We start from the raw sequence: 25,223 nt of genomic DNA on the forward strand, positions 1-25,223 counted from the left end.
TTGACACATACTGATATTGTAAGGACAGAGTAGAATTGTCCCATAGGGTTTCCTAGCCAGCAGGGGTAGCTGGTTGGTTCGAACTACTCGTCAGCACAGTGCATCAACCATTGTGCTAATTTAATAGTGTATATCCACTCCTCATTTATTGACATAGTTAACTTCCAGAGACCAGGTTGTTAGGTGAAATTAGCAGGCCTGACCAGCCAGGGACATTTTTATTTTTATTTTTTTAAATCTTTTTATTGGGGCTCATAAGGCTCTTATCACAATCTGTACATACATCAATTGAGCAAAGCACCCTTATACATTCGTTGCACTCGTCATTCTCATAATTCACCTTCCACTTGGGTTCCTGGAATCAGCTCGGTTTCCATTTTTATTTTTTAAAATATCATTTTACTGAGGGCTCATTCAACTCTTATCACAATCCATACATCCATCCATTGTGTCAAGCACATTTGTACATTTGTTGCCATAGTCATTCTCAAAATATTTGCTTTCTACTTGAACCTTTGTTATCAGCTCTTCATTTTTTTCCCTCTCTTCCTGCCCCTCCTCCCTCATGAACCTTTGATAATTAGAAATTATTATTTTGTTATGTCTTACACTGTCTGACGTTTCCCTTCACCCACTTTTCTGTTGTCCATCCCCCAAGGAGGGGGTTTATACGTAGATCCTTGTAATTGGTTCCCCCTTTCTACTCTACCTTCCCTCCACCCTCCGGTATCGCCACTCTCACCACTGATCCTGAAGGGATCATCCGTCCTGGATTCTCTGTGTTTCTAGTTCCTATCTGTACCTGTGCACATCCCCTGGTCTAGCTGGATTTGTAAGGTAGACTTGGGATCATGAGAGTTTGGCGGAGGAAGCAATTAGGAACTAGAGGAAAGTTGTATGTTTCATTGTTGCTACACTACACACTGACTGGCTCGTCTCCTCCCTCCGACCCTTCTGTAAGCAGATGTCCTACAGATGGGCTTTGGGTCCCCACTCTGCATTCCCCACCCCATTCACATTGACATGATTTTTGTTCTTTGATGCCTGATGTCTATCTAATCCATTCGAACACCTCGTGATCACACAGGCTGGTGTGCTTCTTTCATGTGGGCTTTGTTGCTTCTGAGCTAGATGACCGCGTGTTTATCTTCAAGCCTTTAAGACCCCAGATGCTATATCTTTTGATAGCCTGACACCATCAGCTTTCTTCACCACATTTGCTTATGCACCCGCTTTGTCTTCAGTAATTGTGTTGGGAAGATGAGCATCATGGAATGTCAGTTTAATAGAACAAAGTGTTCTTGCATTGAGGGGGTACTTGAGTGGAGATCCACTGTCCACCTATTACCTTAATACTAAACCTATAAATATATGCACATAGATCTATTACCTCATTGCCATATATAAATATATTTACATATGTACATGACTGTATTTAGACCTCTATAAATGCCCTTTGCCTCCTAGTTCTTTCCTCTATTTCCTTTTACTTTCCTCTTGTCCTGCTGTCATGCTCAGCCTTCATTTGGGTTTCAGTAATTCCTCTCGGTTATATTACCCTTGATCAAGCCCTACTAGGCCTCCTACACCCTCCTCACTACTGATTTTGGATCACTTGTTGTTCCCTTGTCCCTGGGTTTGTTTACACCACTTCCTTTTCCCCCTCACCCCCTTTCCCATTTCCCCCTGGAACTGTCAGTTTTTTCCTGAGGATTGTTTATCCCAACTATCTAATCTAGATAGACCTGCAGAGATAATATGCACAAAAAAAAGATAGAGCAAAACAAAGCACCAAAAGAAAACAAAACAGCTCACCCTCCCGACACAACTGCTGAAGCCAAAGTGGGTGAACAAGTAAATGTGGTGAAGAAAGCTGATGGTGCCCGGCTATCAAAAGAGCTAGTGTCTGGGGTCTTAAAGGCTTGAAGATAAACAAGCGGCCATCTAGCTCAGAAGCAACAAAGCCCATATGGAAGAACACACCAGCCTGTGTGATCGGGTGGTCCCGAAGGGATCAGTTAGCAGACATCAAAGAACAAAAAAATCATATCATTGACTGCACACCTCCATGATACAATTGCCGAAGACAAACGGGTGCACAAGCAAATGTGGCGAAGAAAGCTGATGGTGCCCGGTTATCGAAAGAGATAGTGTCTGGGGTCTTAAAGGCTTGAAGGTGAACAAGCGGCCATCTAGCTCAGAAGCAATAAAGCCCACATGGAAGAAACACTAGCCTGTGCGATCATGAGGTGCCAAAGGGACCAGGTATAAGGCATCATGCAAAAAAAATGTGTGTATATATATATATGTGTGTGTGTGTGTGTGTGTGTGTGTGTGTGTGTGTATGCCGTAGTGAATGAAAGGGGAAGTGCAGAGTGGAGACCCAAGGCCCAAGTATTGGCCACTGGAGATCCCCTCACAGAGGGGTTTAGGAGAGGAGATAGGTCAGTCAGGGTGCAATGTAGTACCGATGAAGAACACAGCTTTCCCCCAGATCCTGGATGCTTCCTCCCCCCAACTACCATGATCCGAATTCTACCTTGCAGGACTGGATAGGGCAGAGGTTGTACACTGGTGCATATGGGAGCTGGGGGCACAGGGAATCCAGGGTGGACGATACCTTCAGGACCAGGGGTGTGAGGGGCGATGCTGGGAGAGTGGAGGGTGAGTGGGTTGGAAAGGGGGAACTGATTATAAGGATCCACATGTGACCTCCGCCCTAGGAGATGGACAGCAGAGAATGGGGGGAAGGGAGGCTCTGGATAGGGCAAGATATGACAAAATAACAAGCTATAAAATATCAAGGGCTCTTGAGGGAGGGGGAAAAAAAAGAAAAAAAAAAGAGGACCTGATGCAAAGGGCTTGAGTGGAGAGCAAATGCTTTGAAAATGATTAGGGCAAAATGTAAAAAAAGAAAAGGGAAAAAAAAATAAAGAAAGAAAAGAAAATGATTAGGGCAAAGAATGTACGGATGTGCTTTATACAATTGATGTATGTATATGTATGGATTGTGATAAGAGTTGTATGAGCCCCTAATAAAATGTAAAAAAAAAAAAAGGTATTAAAAAAAAAAGCCAGTAAATAGTTCAAGGTGTTTGTTGACCTTAGGAGTGTTTTCCCATGGAGTGATGGGTGCCACCCCCTGGCCCCAAAATCTAATTTTGGTAATCCCTGGGAACTTAATTGCTCTGTTCCCCTTGCTGTTCTGTTGCACACCCTTAATGTTTTGCCTTGGTGTGGTGGGGTCAGATCGGGGGCAATTCCCGCACTGTGTCTCCAGTATTGTCCCCTGTAGGGTTATGGGTTATGAGGGATGTCGTGTGTTATAGTGGGGCTGACCATATGGTCCTCTCTGCATTGGCTTCTCTGAGCAGGGATATCGTCCTCAAGACTTGGTGAGTCAACATTCGCTCCACTCTTTCTTCCTCCCCCTTCATTTGTTCCTGTGTGCTTTGAGCAGACGTGTCCCTCTCCCTGAGCTATTGATTCAGTGCTGTCCTCTGCATTGAATTTTTCTGGCAGGCGGGGCTCCACGTTGTTGGGATTGGGGCCGGCCCCTCATCTCTACTGGTTCCCTGCTTCATGCCAGTATGTTGTATTCACATCTTGGAATACTGGGTTGAAGTCTGGTCCCTCTTTCGCCAGGGACATCTTTGCACCAGAGTTTTGTTCCCTACTCCGTGGTTCACTGCTCTTAGGCTTGTCCTCAGGATGCATATGATGGGGTGTGTCCTGCTTCCCGACCACATCTTCCCTATCACCATAGCAGAAGGTGATGATGGTGGTTGGGTGTTGTCTGCAGCCTCCTGCTACCAGTCCTGGGTGAGGACCCTGCTCGACACTTGTGGCCCCTTTCGCCATCTACCTTGAATGGGGGTCCCACTCTTCTCCACCGGCTTTGTACCTTCCTCTGTCAACCTCTCCACATTTGAATCCCTTTCTGACCTCCTTTTGCTTCCCCATGACCTTGTGTTGTCTCACTGTCACCTTGCGTCCTTAGAGCCTGGATTGAAATGTCACTGACGAAGGGGAAAGATATCTTGTTACTAGTCAGCCGTGGTCCTTCTTGTGGTCCAGTTGTCATTGGGGCTGCTGTATATCATTCAGGTGGTCTGCAGAGGACCACCTGGCAGACTGGCCCCATATGGGGTCAGTTTCATCAGAGGTGCTCCCTGGCAATTTTTCCAAGTTGTGAACGTGAGATGTTGGATGGTCACTAAAGGGGGAATAGGTGTACTTAGTTCACTTGCATTTCTCTGTTGATAACAAGTTTCACTGCTTGGCCCCCTTCCCGTTGACTGCTTTTTATGCAGTAAACTAAGATGTGTGCTTTGGATGGTAAGACAAGTCTAACTAGGTATCACTTAAAAGATAAAAAGGGCACAAACAGTGAGTATACCCTAGTCTAGAGGGCAAGTTGTCTCTTAGGGGATGGTTGGATTCAGCTGAGCATTCTGTCGAGTATCCACTGTATACCCTGTGCTGTGCTGTGTATCTCTGAGTTCTCAGTGTTCTATTACGGTGTGCACGGAAGGAGGCGGCTTTTCTGGACGGTTGAGGCTTGTCTGCCTGGGGGTGGGTCTGCCTCCCTCCCCTCCCTCCCCGCCCCCTTTGTGACTGTGTGGAGAGCTATGCAGTCACTTCCTCCAACGTTTTATCTGCATGGCACACAAGCCCAGCTCTGAAGGGTATGAAGATGAACCAAATACTTCCTGTTGACAAGAAACTCGTTATCAAGGAGGGAGAATTAATTGGTGGTGGTAGGTGTTGTCAAGTTGGTTCTAACTCATAGCAGCCTTACGTACAAGAGAATGAGGCACCATCCAGTGTTGCACAATCCTCACAATTTTCCCTGTGTCAGAATAGAGACACCCCCAAAATAAAAGGACATTGATAGGTGTTCTAAAGGAGGTTACACAGAGTGATTAGGGGTTAAGTGGATGGAGTGGTTCTGTCCCCATGGGGCTATTAGGGAATGTGCCAACCTGGGGTGGGAGTCCAATTGAACCAAGAAGGTGAGAATGGAAAGAAAAAGGCATTCTAGAGGGAGGGACAGTTTGAAAAAAGGTTGGGGGCGGGGTCAGACATGTGATAGGATCAGCTAATTTAATACCCATGTTACTTGGCTGCAGTCCATAAGGTCTCCATTTTGAAACCGCACCGCTACTCCTTGGGAGAAAGACTGGTCTTTCTATTCCCATAAGCAAGTTACAGTTTTAGAAACGCACAGGGGCAGTTCTACCCTGTCCTAAGGGTCACTACGAGTTAGCATCGACTCACTGGCAGTGAGTTTGTTTTGGTTTTGAGGCCCTGGGTTACACAAAAGGAATCTAGTGGAAACTGAAGCTGGCAGGTCAGGCTGATATATGGTATGCTCAGTGTCAGACTGAGGCTCAGTATGATGGTGGCAGTGATGAAAGACTAGAGATGGGCACTTTTGTTGTGTTCATTCAATGGTAAGAGTTCAAGTGAGGGGTGATGAGGCCTGTGTGGGTTTGGGGGCCTTGGTCATGGTAGGGAGGTGTTGGACTGGAGAAAGGGTTGAGAGATTGAAGGGAACAGTGCCGATTAGCCACTCAAGTCAGAGATGATGTTGTGGTTTTTATGGTAGGGAAGTCAGAGGGGAAGAACAGGTTTTAGGCTAGAGAAAAGATGAACGTGGTTTTGATTAAGTGAAGTTTAAGAAACTAGTAGAAAGTTTCAATCAGAATTTTAATCCTGGAAGGAACTGTAGAGACCTTTTTGGGCCAGCACATGAGGAAATTCAGGGCCGAGGAGGTAGCAGTCTGGTCTGCAGTTGAAGCAGAGCTAAGAGGACACTTCCTGCTTCCCAGCCCTGCCCCTTCCCCGCCTCACCCTGAGGAGCTGAAGGTCTCTGCTCTGGCGCCTTCCTCACACCCAGTTAACAGCACTAGGGCTGGCATGTGTGCATGTGCGTGTGTGTGTGTGTGTGTGTGTGTGTGTGTTGGGGAGCAAGAGCTTTTATTTTTTAAGTAAAAGTTATGGACACATTCAAACTTAGAGATGCGAGGAATGTAATCAATCCCTTTTTGCCCATTATCCAACTTAACGGTTTTCAACTATTGTCCAATGCTGTTTAATCTACTCTCCCCCTAACCCCCTTGATTATTTTGAAGCAAACAGCATAGTGGGCTTTTGGGTGACCTTAAACTTTGTGTGTAGGTAAAGGGAGTTGAGTTGTTTAGGGTAGTATGCTCTTAGCTTTCTGGGTGGGGTCTAGAGTAAAGCAAAGCTGGATTAACTTCCCGAATTCCTGGGCTGCCTCAGACTTTGTGTCTTTGGACTAATCACGTCAGGCTTCTGAGGTATAGTTTGTCTGTGAGATGGAGATAGAACTCTCAGCTTTACAGAAACACATGAGATAGGGATGTCAAGACCTTTTGTGAGCTGTAAACTTTGAAGTCTAAGATACTATGCAACTTTTAGTTGTTAAAAATAAAAGATTGTATGAGTTTATGTATTATTTACTTGAAGTTTGTGTTTTTCTTTTATCAGTTTTATTATGCTGGGTATGCCAGGTCTCTGGGCTTCCACGGTAAACAAAGCAGCTAACTCCCAGCTTTCAGTGGGACTTGTAGATCCCACAGTTGACTAGTAGTTAATAGCTTGGTAGTGGTTATGATAGGCCAGGTACCTTTCTGAGTGATTTACACATTCACCTAGCTGTCTCCCTGTGTGTCATGCGTGTCACTATAGAACTGTGCTCCATAGCCTTTTCAGTAGCTCATTTTGGGGGAAGTAGATCACCAGGCCTTTCTTCCAAGGTGCCTGGAACCTCCAACCTTTCCAATAGTGTCCGAATCCATTATTGTTTGTACCCCCTAGGGATTCGTTGACACATTCAGACTTACTCCTGTGACAGTCTCGGTAGCTGCTGTTCTTATCCCCATCTTACAGATGTGGAGCTGGAGGCTCCGAGAGTTTACCCAAAGTGCCTCTGGTCAAACTGTCAGGATTCAAACTCTGGTAGATCTGGCTTCAAGTCCATACTCTTGACCACTGACCTGGAGTATTTAAAATGAAGCATATGAAAAAATGAGTCCCAGTTTGAAATTCTTCCCCAAACAAGTAAGCATTCTCCTCCCGGGAAAACAAAGATGCATGAAAAAAATGCCTCAGCTCTTCTGTGGAGGGGACATACTAGTGTTCTTTCATGGAAAGATTTCCCTTCTCACGTGTTATTGGCCTCACCAACCTTCACTGCTTCCTTAGATTCAAACGACCCCTCCAGGGAGGAAGCTCTCTTTCGCTGACACCTGAGCAGAAGCTCCTGGAATAGACCTCCTTTTGCTTTTGAGTCTCCCTTGCCCCCTCTCCTTATCTTGAGAGCCCCTTCTCTGATCTCACCTACCCTGCTTGCTTTGCCTCTTCACCTAAATCTCTTCCCCAGGCTCCTCAGCTGCCAGAGGGATTCCCTTCTGCCTGCCCCCACCCCCACCCCCACCCCCACCCGTGCCCTTCTTTTCCCAGCAGGCCTCTGGAAGCCACACTGAACCTTGCCCTCTGCTTTATAGCTTCTCTGTGTTTGTTTAGCCTCTTAAGGATTAGGACCAGTTTCCCGCCTCTGCTCTGGCTCTGCCCTGAGAGCCCCAGTTCTCCTCCACGGGCAGAGCATGTTGGGGAGTGGGTAATGAGTACATTTCTAAGTTTGTTTGCATCTGGATATCAGGATACAGGCCTGAGTCTCCATGTCATGGCCCTAGTGGTGCTGCGGGTTAAGTCTTGGACTACTAAGTGCATGGTCAGTGGTGCAAACCCATCAGCCCCCTTCGTGTGAGAAAGCAGAAGCTGTCTGCTCCTGTGAAGATTCACAGCCTGGGAGGTCCTGTACAGGATTGCTGTACATCAGAAGCAACTTGATGGCAGTCGCCCTGGCGTGTTTGCGTGTCTACAGACTGTTGCAGTGAGTGGGAATGGACTTGCTGGCAGTGGGTTGATAGGTGTTTTATATAGAATATTAGAAGGTTAGGCTAGAAATGATTGTTTCAAGATTCTAATCTAGCTAGCAGTAAGCAGGAAGAGTCTTCCTTGAGGATCCACGTTTCCATTTCTTTCTCAGCTAGAGAAAGGCATTTGAGTAACTACAAGTACTGGATCTTGGATTTAGGCTTAGCTCTGTCTCCTCTAAGGAGCCCTGGTAGTGGTATTGGACTGCTAACCCCCAGGTTAGCAGTTCAAACCCATCAGCTGCTCAGAATGAAGTCTCCCAAACTCTGTGGAGCCAGCTCTACTTGATGTTAGAGGGTGTGTCCCTGGGGTTTGAGGTCTGCTAAGTCTGTCTGCTAGTGACCCTGCTGTAGAACTTTACCTTCGCCACTGTTACAGTCCTGTCATCCTCTTCCCAGATTCTTTAAGGAATAAGGTAAACAGATTTTGAGAAAAGTAGATAAGTTAGAAGTGACTGAGCCCAAGATCCATCTAGACTGCATAGTTGATTAAAAAGACAATAATAAAGACTATACCAATTTGAAGGAAATTGAAATTTTACTCCCAAATGTTAGCTCTCATATCTTACCATGTGAAGTAAATGGCCTGTTTCCTATCACCTTTTTAATTTAGAAAAAGTAAATCAGGCAGTATATAAGATTAGAAAAGATTTTATATTTAAGAGAAAAATGTGGCATTTGTGGATTAGTTTGGGACTTACACTCCTTTTTTAAGTTAAAGAAAACCGTGCTTACTGCCATAGAGATTTTTTTTAAATTAATAAATCTTTTTATTGGGGCTCATAAAGCTCTTATACCATAGAGATTTTATATTATGAAATTTTAGCAAACAGTTGAAAGACAAGTTCACCCAACCCCAACCCAAACCCCCAGCAACCCGTGCTGTTTTGCAGTTAGCCTTTGTCTCTGCTTTATTTAAGTCCGTGGCAGACATCCTGAATGGCACTTCATCCGTTGTTCAGTACGTATTTCCTAAGAATGAAGCCATCTTCCCTTGTAAACATAATCCAGCTTTCTACACCAAAGAAAATATTAATTCAGTAATCCCGTGAAATATCAAGCCCTTCTTGGCAAAATTTCTCTTCTTGTCACCCAAATGTCTTCTAATGCTGTCACTTGTCATCTTCTTGATGGCTCCTTTTAACCTATACTAGTTCCCTCCTCCTCTTTCTTCTTTTCATTTCTTTAAAAAAAAAATCATTTTATTGGGGGCTCGTACAAACTCTTCTCTCAATCCATACATGCATCCATTGTGTTAAGCACATTTGTATATTTGTTGCCATCATCATCCACAAAACATTTGCTTTCTGCTTGAGCTTTGGTATTAGCTCCTCGTTTTTTCCCCTCCCTCTCCGCTCCCCTCCCCTCATGAACCTGTGATATTAATAAATTATTATTATTTTGTCATATCCTACCCACTCCCCTCACCCACTTTTCTGTTGTCCATCCCCCAGGGAGGAGGTCACATGTAGATCCTTGTAATCGGTTCCCCCTTTCCAACCCACCCTCCATCCACCCTCCCGGTATCGCCACTCACACCGCTGGTCCTGAAGGGATCATCGCCCTGGATTCCCTGTGTTTCCAGTTCCTGTCTGTACCAGTGTCCATCCTCTGGTCTAGCTAGACTTGCAAGGTAGAATTGGGATCATGATGGTGGGGAGGAGAGGAATCATTTAGGAACTAGAGGAAAGTTGTATGTTTCATTGTTGCTACACTGTACAATGTAGTGTAGTCTCCTCCCTGGGTCCCTTCTGTAAGGGGATGTCCAATTGCCTACAGATGGGCTTTGGGTCCCCACTCCGCACTCCCCCTCATTCACGAGTTTTTGTTTTTTGATGCCTGATAACCTGATCCCATCGACACCTTGTGATCACACAGGCTGGTATGCTTCTTCCATGTGGACTTAGTTGTTTCTCAGCTAGATGACTGCTTGTTTGCCTTAAAGCCTTTAAGACCCCAGACGCTGTATCTTTTGATAGCCAGGCACCATCAGCTTTCTTCACCACATTTGCTTATGCACCCATTTGTCTTCAGCGAGCGATTGTATAGGGAAGGTGAACACAATGATATGATTTTTTTGTTCTTTGATGCCTGATAACTGATCCCTTTGGCACCTCATGATCACACAGGCTAGTGTGCTTCTTCCATGTGGGCTTTGTTGCTTCTGAGCTAGATGGCCGCTTGTTTACTCCTGCTTTTCATTTCATTGATATATGTTTTTTGTTAACAAAGTTAGGAATACAGATGTATTTTTTTAAGTCATAATCCCATTACACAGAGATATGTACTTTTTATTTGGGAATAATGTTATGTTTTACAGAAAAGTTGCACATGTAGGTCAGAGTTCTCATATGCCCTTCCCCTGGGCTCTCCCCCATGTAGAAGATAGCATCTAATATCTATTTTCCTGTGCTTGTTGTTAAGTGACTTCAAGTCAGATTTGTTCGGACTCATGGCTACCCTATGTATCGCATAATGACACACTGCCTAGACCTGCTCTGCCCTCACAATTGTCATACATATCCATTATAGATGTTAAATCTAAGAGACAAACTCTGGTATGTTACAGTGAACTAGCCTCCAGACTTTAAAAAAATTCTCTGATTTTTTGTCAGTAATATTCTTTTCCGGTCCCAGACGCTAAAAAGAGGACATTAGAGCCAGGTTCTCTTTGCTATCCCATGTTAAGTTTGTTGTGAGGTCCCCTTAGCATCCTCTGGCCTGTGACATGGCTCACGTTTTCTCTGCTTGCTTCTCGAGACCTCGGGAGCTTCTAGGTGAGCTGAGCAGTGCCCTCACTATGGTCCTTTCTGACACTTTGCTCTAGATTAGTCTTGGTGATGGGCTTCGGGGAAGGAGATAGCTGCTATCCATATTTTATTTTCTATCTCAGTGGTTCTCAACCTTCCTATGCCGTGACCCTTTCATATGGTTCCTCATGTTATGGTGACACCCAACCATAAAATTATTTTTGTTGTTACTTCATAACTGCTATTTTGCTACTGTTATGAATCGGATGACCCCTGTGAAAGGGTCATTTGACTCCAAAGGGGTTGCGACCCGCAGGTTGAGAACTACTGTTCTATCTGTACTGACTGGTTATGCAAAATACTAATATACTTACATAGTGTATAAAAATTAAATTATTACTGATTATTCTATAGGCCCCCTTTTGAGTTAAAAATGGGATTGTCAATGTTTGTTATTTCATAACAGGCCTTTCCAATAATCTCTTTTCTTGATATTATTTAGAAAGTAATCTATGTTCTAAACATCTGATGTGAAAATACAGTCTTGGAACATAATCTGTTGGTAAATTGAAGATTGTCTTTAAGTGTGGTGGTGGTATCAGAGTCCTTTAAAAAAATCCTGAAAAGCTCAACTCTGAATTATTATATGGCTACATGTGTACACAGATATCGGGAGGGTAAATGAAGAGATCTAAAGAAAAAATGCTTTATGACAATGAAATTTTTTTGGGAAGCAACAACCTTTTTATATATAAGTCAGTCTTTGAATTCTTCTCGTTTGCTGCTTCTGAATACTTTAAAAATATATGTATATCTTTATTGACTCGTAAGCATGTTAAATGAGAGTCAGCCTCTTAAAATAGTTTGCACTTATCGAATCCCCAGTCATGCTGGCGTTACAGGAGACAGTCTCCAGAATTGCTGGGTATTCTAAGAAAATTAATCTGAAAAGGTAGAAGTAATAAGTGGGAGGACAGGATGATGAAAATCTTAATTTTAGCTGGTGATAACAACTTTTAAAAATTAGGGTGTCTTTTAAAATCAGTTTAGTCTTGCAAATAGATGGTAGAAGGTCCATCAAAATTTCTGTTATGCATTTAAAACATTGCACTTTGCTGTATTGAATTTACGAGAATTTTCCTCTTTATGAAACAGATTATTAAAAATAGAGTATAGTTGGTGGACTTAGTTCTAGCTTCCTTCGGAGTCGATTTAGTCTCATCTCAACTACCACTTATCACGTACTCTGTGGTTTCATTACTCTCTTTTGCTTTGTAGGACATTTTGCCTCTGTACCCGGTAGAACCATCATAGATTCCAGTTTTGGATAAGAGTAGATGCATTTAAAAACAGCACAGAATCTCCCTTTATGATCTGGCCTTCTAATGGGAATGGAATTTGGTACAGGATGTTTTTGGAATGTTTAGCATTTTAGGTTACTTTAGGTAACCTCTAGGAAATGGAATGATTTATTGACTGGTTTTAATGAATTGAGACGCTATCAGGATGTAGATGGTATAAAACATGACGAATTTTTTTAGATGGTTGTGTTGAGACAATAGGGCATCTTCTTAATCGATAATTGATTACTAAGATGTCAAATGATCTTATAGGAGGTAATGCTAATTTGGGGTAAAGAGCATTTTACAGAAGTAGGTCTTGATGAGGTCTTTAAAAGGTGGGTGACACTTAGGTGAAGAGAGAAAAGAGGGCAGAGTGAATGGCAGTTTCAGAGACTCAGGGGCCTGTGTCCTTGGGGCTTGTTTAGGTGGGTGAGGGTGTTCGGTTCCTGCCTGGATGTCTGACTAATGAATGTGTGGTTATTTTACAGGCCCTCAGAAACCCTTGCTGTCTTTGGAATTACGGTTCTTCGTGTTTTTCTCTCTGGACAAAGCAGGATGTATTTTTCTTAGTCACATTGTTTTTAGGATTACCTTTGAGCTTCCCCAGGGATTAGTGTAAGAGTAAAATACTAACTTTTTAAGAAGTATGAATTTTCATCCTTGTAGTTCTTGTTTATATATGTATTCTAGTTATGTAAAGAAGTGTGTGTATTTTATAATTCACTTTTTAAGTTTTTTTACCACTGTATTGCTCATCTTGTCTAATAATTAACTACGTTTTAGGGTTGAATGAAGAACCAGTTAGGATTTTATTGATAATAAATACTAGGGCAGCATGTGGTCAGAGTAGATGGTGATGATGTCTGTGCAGTTCGCCTGTCTGCTGAAATCTTTACCAGTGTAGACGACTTCTTTCTACCCAACTCATCAATTTAAAAATTGAAATCAAGGCACATGTATAAGATGTGCCGGTACACAAATGATCTTGAATTTAGATGGAAGCAGTTTTAGTAACTAATATTGTATTTCTGCTATTTGATTACAGTCTGTCTCTGTCCTATATAATTTGTCTCCAATCACATGAATGATTCAGATGTTTTGACTACTAATGAGCTGGTGGTGGTGTGAGAGAAGCATTAGACTGCTCTGCAATCTTGGTGGTTCAAACCCACCAATAGCTCCTTGGGAGAAAGAGGAGGCAGTGTGCTCCCATAAGACTTACAGTTTTGGAAACCCTGTCTACGGTTGCCATGAATTGGAATAGACAGTGATTTAATTTGGGTTTATGACTACCTTAACAAGAGAGGTTGATGTAACTGAATTTTAAATGAAGGTGTATTTTATGACTTGATTTCGAGGGGGGCTGTGGTAATTCTCATACTGTCACAGAAAGGTTCACAGAAGGAAGGAAATCATGCTTATAAATCACCTCCTTTTGTCTCATCTGAAAATGCCTTTGCCTAGGCGAGCCAGCCTCCCACCTCCGTGGTTTACTATTGATTTCATTTTTTCTGCAGTGTTTATTTTTGGTCCGGGACCAACTATCCAGCCACAAAGGAATTCTTCAGAAGTATTCTAGATTCAGTGCCAAGGGAACTTGGTGGTTCTGTTTGTAGATGCTCTTCTGGGGCCTCCATTCATGCCTCTAAACCCTTTATGTGCAGGAGGGGCCGAGGACGAGGTTTCCATTGAGTGGCAGCCACATAAGGCACCCGGGTGGCACAGTGGGCTAGGCAGTGGGCACCTGAGCAGAAGGTCAGAGTTGGAAACCCTACAGCTACCCCAGGGGAGCCAGGTGCGGCTGTCTGCTCTGTAAAGATTTAGAGCCTCTCAAACCTGATGGAGCAGTTACATTTTTCCTGTGTGGTTCTCTTTGAGCCAGAACTTGTTCTTTTGCATCTATTTAATTTCAATTAAAAAAAGAATCAAGTTCGTTCTTATAATGAGGTGCACATTTTAAATCGTGACAGGTTTTTATGTTTTAAATGACCACACCGTAGAGCGGGCTTTTCTCCTCTGCTGCACGGTGAGGGAGTTGATCATGTGCAGTCTGTGTAACCACCTTCATGATCGAATCAGGGCACTTCCATCTGCTCTCCGTGAAGTCATAGAGCCCCAGGCCAGCACCGATCCTCTCATGGCTTTCACCTTTTGAGGGCGTCCGATAAATGGAATTGCACAGCACATAAACCTCTGAGACAGGATTCTTCATTCTTTTTGCTCTCCTGAGTTCCTCCTTGTGGTCTCCCTCCAAACCAGACTCACTGCTGTTGAGACCCCTAGGACAGGGTAGAGCTGCCCCTGTGAGTTTCTGAGACTTCCACTCTTTATGGGAGTGGAACGCCCTGCCTTTCTCCCTTGGAGTCGCTGGTGGTTTTGAACAGCTATCCTTGCAGATTGCAGCCTAGTGAGTCACTACTCCGCCACCAGGGCTTCTGTCTTTTCACTCAGGTCAGTCTTTTATTAATAAAGTCCAGTTTACTTAATTATTTTTCCTCCTCTGGCTGATGGATGTCTTTTAAAACCAGTTCTCATTTTATAAAAATGGTGTAAATTTACTTTGTGGTGAGGGCAGCCTTAGAGCTCCCTTTTGTGGAAGGGAACAAATACTATGTTATGGGACACATAGGACTTGTGCTTACTACAGGAGGTGATTGGCTTAGGTGTGCGTGGGGTTTCAGGTCTGCTTTTATAATGTGGAACTAAAGAGTGTGTGGAATGAGTCTCTATGCCTGTTTCACAGTGAAAATGGCGATAATGTCACAGTTCCAGTCGGTACTTCTCTAAGTGCCTGGGTTTGGGTGTATGCTCCATGCAGTAGTGTTAGAACCTTGCTTGCATGTGCAATCAGCTGGAGCTGCCTAGTGCAGACAGGCTGTATTGATCCAGAGTGGCTCTGCCACTCATGTACTGGGGAACTGGGTCTCTGCACTTGCCTGCGCCTCAGTCTCCTCTTGTGTGAAACAGGGTGGCAATCATTGCAGTGTCATTGGGAGGATTGAGTTAGCTTCCGTGTTATTTTAAACAGCCTTTGGTACAATAGTAAGCGTTCCGTAAATAGTTCTTATTGCTGTGGTTGTTGTTACATTTGCTCTTCTTACTGAAGTAGCTGTTTAATAAAGTTCTTCATCCAGAGTAATTTCTTTCCTATTTTTTTGTCTTTATACTGACTAGTGATCAATATCCATGTGACCACTGCTATAGTAATCATTTGTACACACATTGCTTTATGAGTCACTTTACTTGTGTAAGCTCATTTGGATTTTCATATCTTGTGAAGAACTGATCAGATATAGACATATCAATTAGGACTTTTATGGTTCCAAGTACCTGAAATAACAACTTAAATTGACTTAGGCTAGGAATAAATTCTTTGGTTCTCCTAGCTGCAGTGTTCCAACACACCCAGCTGAATTTTGGGCTCAAATAAGTCATTGGGACTTAGTTTCTCCTCATCGACCAGTGCTGCCTTTTGTTGTTCAGAGTTCAGTTGCCAGAAAAATGAAAAAACGGCCACCGCTTATTCATCCACTGTAGCCTCATAGATTTTAGATTTAGCAGGAAAGCAGATGTCTCCTTCCCAGAGGCGCAGCAAAATGTGCCCAGCCCTCCTTGGTTCTTATGGCCTGCTTTGAGCCAATCCCTGTGTGATGATTGACCAGCTCCAGTCACATGATATTACCCAGGGATTCCCAGTAAAGTCATCTCCTGCAGAACCCTGTGGATTGGTCGTTGGGAAAGATGAATTCTCCAAAGAAAACCGTGGACTTTTACCACTGGCCAGACTGAGCCGTGAAATACCCAATGTTCATTTCTCTCTGTAAAGCCAGCAGTAGTGAAGGTAATGGGCTCTAGGACTCTGCTCCCAGCTGGCTTTCCTGCACAGTCACGTCTCCAAGTTGACATGACCTACAGGTGTAGGAGCTTGCAGAAACTTACCGAGTGCTAAATTTTCTTGGTGACATGGGGTAGTTTTTGACAGGAGGAGAAAGGATCAAGGCACATGCAGTGAGCCCTCAGCTGTGGGTGAATGCGGTTCTGTGAGAAATGCGACTGTCTTCCTGTGGCGCCCACTCCTCCAGCCTCTGTCCCAGAGGAGAGACCTGAGACCCAGCATGCTCACTACCTGAGCTTGGGGCAGGCACTTCTGGTGGTGTGGGAGAGGGGGCAGGTCTATATTCTATAATTATGCTTGTGTCTGTGTGTCCCAGACAGTACACATTGAGCTGTGTCTGGAGCAGTCTTCACAGAGAAGAAGTAATTCTAGAATTCACATTGTGTATTTTTTTCCCCCCAACCGTTTGGTTGACATATAATTCACAAGCCATACAATTCAGTGGCTTAAATATATTAAGAAGAGTTGTGCAATCTGTGTGTTTTCTATAATTGTCTTTTTGAGAATGGCTGGAGACCTTTCTCTTGACTTTCACCAGAGTTTTCATGTTATCATTGAGAGTGCACTTGGGATTCTTCAGAATGAGCGGGCACAGCAGGTGGTACTCTTCGGCAAAACCAGAGTCCTGTCTTGTACTGAGACCAATCCTACAGGGTCAGGCCAGCTGCACAAAGACCTTAATGCTATAAATGAGGCCAGTTCCCCCCAGAGCTCCTGAGGGGGGTTGGTGGTAAGTCTTTCTTTCCTGCATCGTGGTTTTGAGCTTCCTGGCTAGTATGTAGTATAGGGGGACAGTGTTTGTGCTCTCCCCTTAGAGCCAGTCCTAGGGCTGAGCGAGTCTTGATTGATTACATACAAATGGCCCTATTTCTGTAGTGGCTACTCTTGCATCATCATGATCAGTTTATCCAAATGTCTAAAGTAATTTTTGTGTCAAGTGGGCAAAATTGCTGTTGTGTGGCGTGGTACCTTATGCTGAGATCACTAGAGTGATTTTTATGTTACCTAAATTGGCATAAATGGCAGGAACGATCTGTAAGACTTGTTGAGCGATGACTATGTTGTTGTAAGTAGTCTTTTAAGCAGAACACACACCAAATATCACTGAATTCTTACAGTAACCCTGGGAGGTAGGTTTTCGTTGTTTGCTTGCTGAGCCAGGTGAAGTGACTGGAGCCTGGCCATGCAGCACACAGGTCATCCGGCTCCAGAACCCCAGCTCTTGGCTTTCTCTGGCAAGGAAAGCTTTTAGCTTATGCACGATTAGCTTTGCTTTTCTGCCCACTTCCTTTTGTAACGTTTTACTTTTTTAGGTACAGATGGGGAGTTATGTAGGGAAGACTAGCTAATTCTAAGGCTGTTGATCCTTCTGTTGACTGCGGCTGCTCTCTGGAGGCTTATCAACTTCAGTTGCTTTTATCCTGGACTGATCTGCCCCACAGGGATATTTGGCAATGTATGGAGACAATTTTTTGTTTGTTTGTTTCAGATGTTCTATGGTGAATTAGGTGAGTGTTTACATACTAGGTCATTATGTTTTTCCCATTCATCAGCTGAAACAGCTTATTAAACCTCCCAATGGTTTGTTCTGTCCAGTCTCCCTTGGAGCCCCCCCCCCCCACCCCAGAAGTAGAGTATCTTTCCCTTCACTCACTTTCACACTTGTCTATCTGTTAACTTCCCTTCCCGCCTCACTCCTGGTAACCATCAAAGTCAGTGTCTTTTGGTATGAAAGCCTGTTTTGGTTTTAGAAAAATCACAGTGGCCTCCTACAGTATTTGCCCTTTTGTATCTGGCTAACTCCATTCAGCAAATGCCCTCCAATCCGTCCTTGTCACGAGGCGTTTCAAGAGTGTACAGAGTATTACCAAAGTATATTCATCCGTCCACTGATGGGCATTAAGGTTGTTCCCCTCTTCTTCCTATTGTGCATAGTGCTATGACGAACACGGACGTGTGTCTGTCTGGGCTGTGCTCTTTGTTTCCGTAAGGTGTATCCCAAGATCATTATCGCTGGGTCATATGGTAATTTTTATTTACCATATATCCTTGTGTATAAGCCGAGTTTTTTTTGTTTTGTTTGCTTGCTTGTTTATTTATTTATTTATTTTAACAATTTATTGGGGCTGATACAATTCTTTTCACAGTTCATACATATACATACATCAATTGTATAAAGCACATCTGTACAGTCTTTGCCCTAATCATTTTTTTCTCTTTTCTTCTTTTATAAGCCGAGTTTTTCAGCACATTTTTGATGCAATTTTTGTGGTAAAGTTAGGTGCCTTGGCTGAGATCCGGCTGGCTTATACTCGAGTGGGTAGAGTCCTTATTTATCTGTGTATGTATTTTTGGTAATAGTTGTTCCCAATTGTTTGAAGAAGTGCCAGAAGGCGTTCCACAGTGGTTGGACTGTTTTACAAGTCCGGGGACATTTTTGTTGGTCACAGACAAGTCAGCCTTGCTGCTAAACATCTTGCAGTGCACAGGATAGCTCCCAGAATAAAGAATGATTCCGTCTGAAATGTCAGTAGTGTGTCTTGTAATGCAACATCTCTTACTTGGATTTTTTTCCAATTTATTGCCACTCATAGGAGCCCTGGTAATGTATTAGGTTACATGTTGGACTGCTGTATTAGGTCAGCAGTTCAAAACCAGCTGGGGCTTCTTGGGAGAAAGGTGGAGCTTTCTACTCCTTAAAAGAGTTGCAATTTCAGAAATCCAAAGAGGCAGTTCCACTCTGTCTTACTGGGTCTCTGAGTCCAGATTGACTCCATGGCAGTGAGCTTGGTTTGTGAGTTTCACTGCCACACACAGCAGCACTATGTAGGGGTTCCAAGATGGTAAATCTTGATGGTGGCAGACTCCTCACTTTCTCCCTTGGGGTGGCTGGTGTGTTTGAACTCCTGACCTTGTGTTCAACAACTCAGTGTCCAACTTACAGTGCCATCAGGGCACCTTTAGATGATTTTAGTGGCTGCTTATTAATGGCACTGTTTGCTTCTGATTTCCTTCCCTTCTTATTCTTCATAGAATTTAGATTCTATAAGGTTCTTCATTTTAGGAGAACTTTCCATTGTGCCTCATTGCTACAGGATAAAGCCCTTCCTTCTAGTGGTGGCTCCTCTTACTACTCTGACACCTCGGAGCTGCAGCCTTTGCACCCTCTTCTCTGCTTTCCCTAGAACTCTTCTCTAAAGCCCACATGTGAGGTACAAGGTCAACGCCCGTTCACCTTTCAGCCTGGCTCGTGTTGTGCCTTGAGGCCCATGGAACAAGTCTTGCTTATAATTGTTCACTTGCATTTTGCCTGTCCTACTCGAATCGGAGAATCTTGAACGCAGCATTGACATGTTCCATCTTTGAATTCAGCACCTGGCCCTTGGGAAACGTCGGTTGAATTGGATTGCTAGGCAGTCCAGTGTTTTAATTGGTAGCCAAAAGTCACCCCCAAGATAGATTCGATTCCCTGTGCTCACAGCCACAGAATTGCAAGAAGATGAGACTAGGGAAACTGAGAGACATTTGGAAGTTTGGCTAGGAAGCATTTTCTATTTCTTGAAATAACATTCACAGTTTGTCGTCTTTGGAGCATTCAGAGTCGTGTGTCATTTATAAATTGGTCTCTTAAGTTGACTGTATTAATGCTGTTATCCCGACTATGGTGGGCATTTTGCTTGGATTATATGGAAAAGCTGAGATGTTGTTGTGGTGGAGCTGTGACCTTGATCACAGGTCCACTTGCGGGTAACTAGTTAGATAGATACGTAAGTCAATTGAACCAGGAATGAGGCTGGAATGTGTAATAAGTACTTTTTTGTTGTTTGAATATATTTTATTTATTTATTTTTTTCGTTTTGGTTTCACTTAAAAAAACAACATTTTATTAGGGGCTCATGCAACTTTATCACAGTCCATACATATACATACATCAATTGTATAAAGCACATCTGTACATTCTTTGCCCTAATCATTTTCAAAGCATTTGCTCTCCATTTAAGTCCTTTGCATCAGGTCCTCTTTTTTCCCCCTCCCTCTCTGCTCCCCCCTCCCTCATGAGCCCTTGTAATAAATTCTTAACAGTCTTCTCTTTCCCCTTCTCCCTGCCTGTCCCTAGGATTTTTGTTCCTGAGTCATGGAAGACAGAAGAGCTGAGAAGGCATGTGAAGAAGCGTGTGAATCCCTGAAGAGGCAGGACTATGAGATGGCCCTCAGGCAGTGCACCGAGGCCCTCCTTTCGCTAAGCCACTGCTCCATGGCCGACTTCTCGGGGCCATGTCCGCTGGAGCTAGAGCGCATCAAAGTTGAGAGCCTCCTTTACAGAATTGCCTCTTTCTTGCAACTGGTGAGTGAACACTGTGGAGTAGCCCAGGAGCATCCCTGCACAACAGCCTTTTTCACTGTGCGGGGCTGGTGGCTCATCTCTCCCTATCTATATAGATTAGCTAATTCTGGGCAGAGGGGATGAGTGAATTGGCTGGTGACAGCTAAATATGGCCAACAACTGTGCTCTCAACACTTGGACAATTGTATTACTCATTATACAGCATTTTGGATTATTCCCTCATTCACACGGGATTGGCTGATTTATGTTATGTGTTAAACATTGGCTTAAGTGGGTTGTTGTATATTGCTGAAAAAAAAAGATTTTTTTCAGATGGGACAGGCAATAAACAATAGACTATAAACAAACACTATAGATGGTTAGAAGGTACTAATTGCATAAAAGAAGAAAATAGGTGAAGGAGATAGGGAATAGGGCAGTGCAAGTAGCTTCAGTGAGAAAATGATGAGAAGGAAGTGAGTGAGTGAGAGCCCTGTAGACTACTGTGTGTGTGTGCGCGCGCACGCAATGGGAAGACCCTGAAGCAGGAGCATGTCTGTCGTTCTTGAAGTATGACTCGGAGGCTGTTGGGGCTGGAAAAGAGTGCGTGACAGGGAGTGACAGAGTTGGGGAGGTAACAGGACTAGATCCTGTGGGAGCTGTAGGTCACTTTAAGGACTTGGATTTTCACTGTGTCTTTTATGGGCAACTCTTGTGGGCCTTTGAGCAATGTGATCTGACTTAAAGGGACTATTTTGACATTTGTGTTGAGATCTCACTCTAAGGGATAAGGGGAGATGCAGGGAGACTAGTGTGGAAGCTATTGGAGTAAGTAACCAGCGATGACAATGGCTCAGACCAAAATGATAGCAGTGTAGATAGTGGAGAGAGGCTAGTTTCTAGTTCTAACGGAACCACTGAGAGTTCATGGTGGATTGAATGTGGAGAGTGAGAGATGGAGCCCAATCATAGATGACTCACTGGTTTGTTTTTTTTTTTGTTTCAGCAGTTAGAAGAATGGATGGGGGCACATTATGTGGGGGACGGTGGGAGTTCAGTTTTGGACCACTGAGTTTGAGATGTTATTGAGATATCCTAGTGTTGATGAGCAGTTGGATATGCAAATCTGGAGTTTGGGAGAGCGAACTGAGCTAAAGATGTATAAAGTCTTGAGCCTGGGCAAAATCACTAAGCGAATGAGTTTAGAGAAGAGGAAGGGAACAGGGACTTACTCAGGGGTACCACAGTATTTCAAGATTGGGGACAAGAAGAAGAACCAGCAAGGCAGCCTTTAGAGCAACCTCTGTGGTAGAAGGAAAATAGGTGTGAGGTATCCTAGAAGCCTCGTGTCATTATGAGGATTGTTTAATAGCATCAGATGCTGTGGATAGAGGAGAAAGAACTGAGAAATGTCTGAGTCATGACTGTGTCTCTAATGATAGGTGTAGTAATAGACTATGTATCCGTCTGAATACAGCAGAGGCCACTGGTGACACCAGTGAGAGCAGTTTTTGGGAAATGGTGGTGAATCTGACTACACAGGGTGTAAGTGAGGATGAGAGGAAACAAATGGGAAAGCTGAGTACAGACCATCTCAGAGTTAAGAATATCTGCCCAAGTCATACAATTGTAGGTAAGTTTCATTAAACCCTTGTAAAGCTAGTTTCACTGAGCATTTGACATACATACCATGGTTCCTAACAACAAGCGAGTGGGAAGCACATCAAACATTATTATTACTGTAGTATGTTTAAAATGTTTTAGTCTATCTGGAAATGTTTCTTTAATTTTATTTTTTTGGTACATAGGCAGGTACGTTATGAACCAAGACAGACAGACATTTGATTACATGAGTTAGATATGAATGGTTCCTAACTGTTCTAACATCTGTGAAAACTCAACTCAGAGGTTGATCTGGAGATGGAACTACTCCGAACCCCGAAGGATGGCCTGCGTACACACCTTAAGTAGAGTACATGTAGGCGTCAAACAGTTCATGGAAATATTCAGTTCCATTTTTGAAACTCCCACATGGAGAGGTAGCTGGTTGGAGGCAAGATTCTTTTTGAAACAAGAGCAATGACATCATATTCTTATGCCCATAGAATAGTCCAATAGAAAGTAAGACGAAAGGAAGCTGGGAAAAAGCAGGTGGTTTGCGGGAATAACGTTTGAGTAGGTGGCGGTAGGGTTGGTTTCGGAGAGGAGCCTGCTGGGCAGTTCGTTTGGTAACAGGCGGAAAGCAGAGGATGCTGGGAGGCCTTCTAGCTGGTGGGGAGAGAGTGGATATTTCCTTCATGGAGTCATCAACGGAGAGTGGGGATGGGCGAGGAGGTTTTGGCATTTTGAGGTTAGAGGGAGGAGGAGAGTGTGTGGCTGGCCTAGAGAAGTGATGCTGCGATTGACGGTCCTTGTTCCTCTGGAGTTCCCTGTATCAGCTCTGCTCCCAATACTCAGTGTGTAACATTACTGATTACAAGTGATGAACCAAAGCTGAGCTGCTCTGTGATAACATCTATGTGAAAAACAGCCCCCTGGACTACTGAATTTTATCTTGTATCTCTTTCTTTTGCAGAAAAACTATGGACAAGCTGATGAAGATTGTAGGCATGGTACGTTTAAAATGAGGACTCTTTTCTGAGTTGAAGATTTTGAATGATTTAAGGGCTTGAGGTTTGATTTTCTTTTTCATTTGCTAATTTCAAAAAGAATTGTCATCCTTAAACTCCGCTTTATGTGGTAACTAGTGGCTGTCTTGGTGGGTAACCTCTCTGTGGTGACTGGTGTACTGTGGATCTTCTCCCTCTGTGAGGCTGCCTTCCTGTCACTTCTCTGAGGGCACTGGAGTGGCCTGGCTACGAGAAGTTGGTGTGAGTTTCAGTTAACTAGAGTCAAATTTTAACAGAGTTCCCATGTACTGATTAAAATGTTTACTTTGGATAAATTGAAAGAATGGGCCTATCCCTCCGTCAGTGTTTTTTCTCTCTTTACTCAGAGATATTCCGTAGAGTTAAGAGACTGGCTAGTTACTCTTTAGTGCTTTCTCTCTGTGTGGGTGGAGGGTGGTGGAGTGGGGGTAGGGGCAGGAAATTAAGATTCTTACTCTTCAGGGCCTCCCAGAATAGGAATCCTTTTCTTCGATGACCCTCTGCTCACTAGCATGGGCCTGGGAGCCTGTGGGAGGGGCAGTCAGTGCACATTCTCACCTATTCTCAGTGGACTGTTTTTGCACAGCTCAGTGGTTTGGATAACACAATGTTTCATTTGTGGAGAATATTGGAGATAGGAAATATTTAACATAAATTAATTTCCCCCCCTATTAAAGTTTACTCCTTACTTGATTTTATTTTTTTTTTGTTACTTGGAACCTCTCTATTCAGTAGTCTTTATGAATCTTTGCTTAGTAGAATTATACACTCAAGAGTTCTGGGCGTTACTTAGAATTTGACAGAGACCAGCCGTGACATTTGAAAATCACCAGTGAGCCTGAGAATTTGAAGAAGGGAATACTTTCCCCTTTGGGTCCTTCTGAAGTACTGAAAGATCTTCCGCACCCCTCTCTAGAGGTTCACACGGATGTTTATGCTGTAGCGTGCTTTGCATTTTAAAACCTAATTTTAAGGTTTGCTGTCTCACGTAGCTGATATATCATGGCTATCTTTCTAATTTAGTCCACTTGCTCTAATTGCTGTGTAATATTCCGTAGTATGGATGTGGCTTAATTAATTCAAACACTCCTACACTGACAGGCATGTGGGTGGTCCTGGTGCTCTTCCCATAGTGCTCTCCACTGTGGCCTTTGTGTCTGTCGGATGATCTCAGACGTTGCATTGCTGGTTCGAGGAAGGTGTACACTCACAATGTCAGTAGTCACCCTTGGATTAGTTTTTGATTGCATGTGCCCACCTGTAGTATGAGTATGCCCATTCCTTCTAACCTACCACTGACTGGCACCTCTCAGTTTTGTGAGGGACTTGGGAAAGAGCTCTCTTTAATTTTCAATATTGTTTGGAGACGGAGAAATGAAAGTTCTAGAAGGTTAAATGTCTTTTGAAAATTTATGTGGTTGATGAAGGAACATACAGAAAGATGTTCCATTTCCCTGTAAATTGTTCGCCATAGCATTCTAAAATTCGGCCCTATTTTCCAACCACTGAATTACCAAGAGAAAAGAGCTTTATCAGTACTGGTACAGTGAGGAAATGAGTGCGACCTTGTGTTGGCGGTGGGGCATTAGAAAGTGGGAATGCAGCTCTGTAATGTTTTACCCACTGATCTTATTTCTGGGCCATTATCCCAAATAAATAATCCAGAAGAAAATCCTATATTACATGCAGAATGGTTCACTTCAGTGCTGTGTGTGAAAGTGAAAAAGTTGGCTTGTAATAAAGGAGGAGGTCAATCATTGCATTCTATATATGCTTTTTCCCATTTAAGTAACAAGTAAGAACTGGAGAATGCTTATATTTGAATAAATACAAAAGTGTCTACAAAATTACTCATTTGAAACCATTGGGAAATAGTGGCCAAGTTTAATAATGGCCTGGTGGGGCATCTGAGCACCATTATAAAGTCACAAAGAAGGAGGAGCGTCAGTAATCAGAGTCGCAAGGCTGATTGCTGTGAGGCAGAGGGCAGACATACTTCCTTTCTCCAGCTGTGTCCAGCCCAGCGCCAGCTGCCCCTCCAGGGGCACCCTCAGCTACTCTGCCGCGCTTGTTAATTTGTTGCAGTGGTCACATAGAACTCGCAGACCATGGTTATGGGGTTTATTAGGGAAGTAATAGGCTACAATTCAGGATCAGGAATGACTCAGGATACAGTTCTTCAGCTAGGATGTCTACTTGGCTGTACCCCCGGACTGGCTTCTCTTAGGGGTCCTTTGGGATGACTTCTGTGCTACCATGCCTGGTGTTATAAAGCACTTTGACTTCACAGATGAGT

The 25,223-nt window shown here is 43.5% G+C and overlaps 1 protein-coding gene across 6 annotated transcripts in view; it reads left to right on the forward strand.

The window, feature by feature from the left end:
* The window catches only part of HELZ (helicase with zinc finger), a 172,386-nt gene that overhangs the window by 7,454 nt on the left and 139,709 nt on the right, over positions 1-25,223 (forward strand). For 5 of the 6 annotated variants that reach the window (XM_075562115.1, XM_075562113.1, XM_075562112.1 and 2 more), the window contains 2 exons: positions 20,073-20,300; positions 22,855-22,891. In XM_075562115.1, coding sequence (XP_075418230.1) covers positions 20,091-20,300; positions 22,855-22,891 — 247 coding nt within the window. In that variant the 5' untranslated portion in view covers positions 20,073-20,090. Of the gene's footprint in view, positions 1-20,072; positions 20,301-22,854; positions 22,892-25,223 lie in introns of those variants that run through there. The other variant, XM_075562117.1, reaches the window with a different exon arrangement.

This window comes from Tenrec ecaudatus, chromosome 10 (genome assembly GCF_050624435.1).
Source record: "Tenrec ecaudatus isolate mTenEca1 chromosome 10, mTenEca1.hap1, whole genome shotgun sequence".
NCBI lineage: Eukaryota > Metazoa > Chordata > Mammalia > Afrosoricida > Tenrecidae > Tenrec > Tenrec ecaudatus.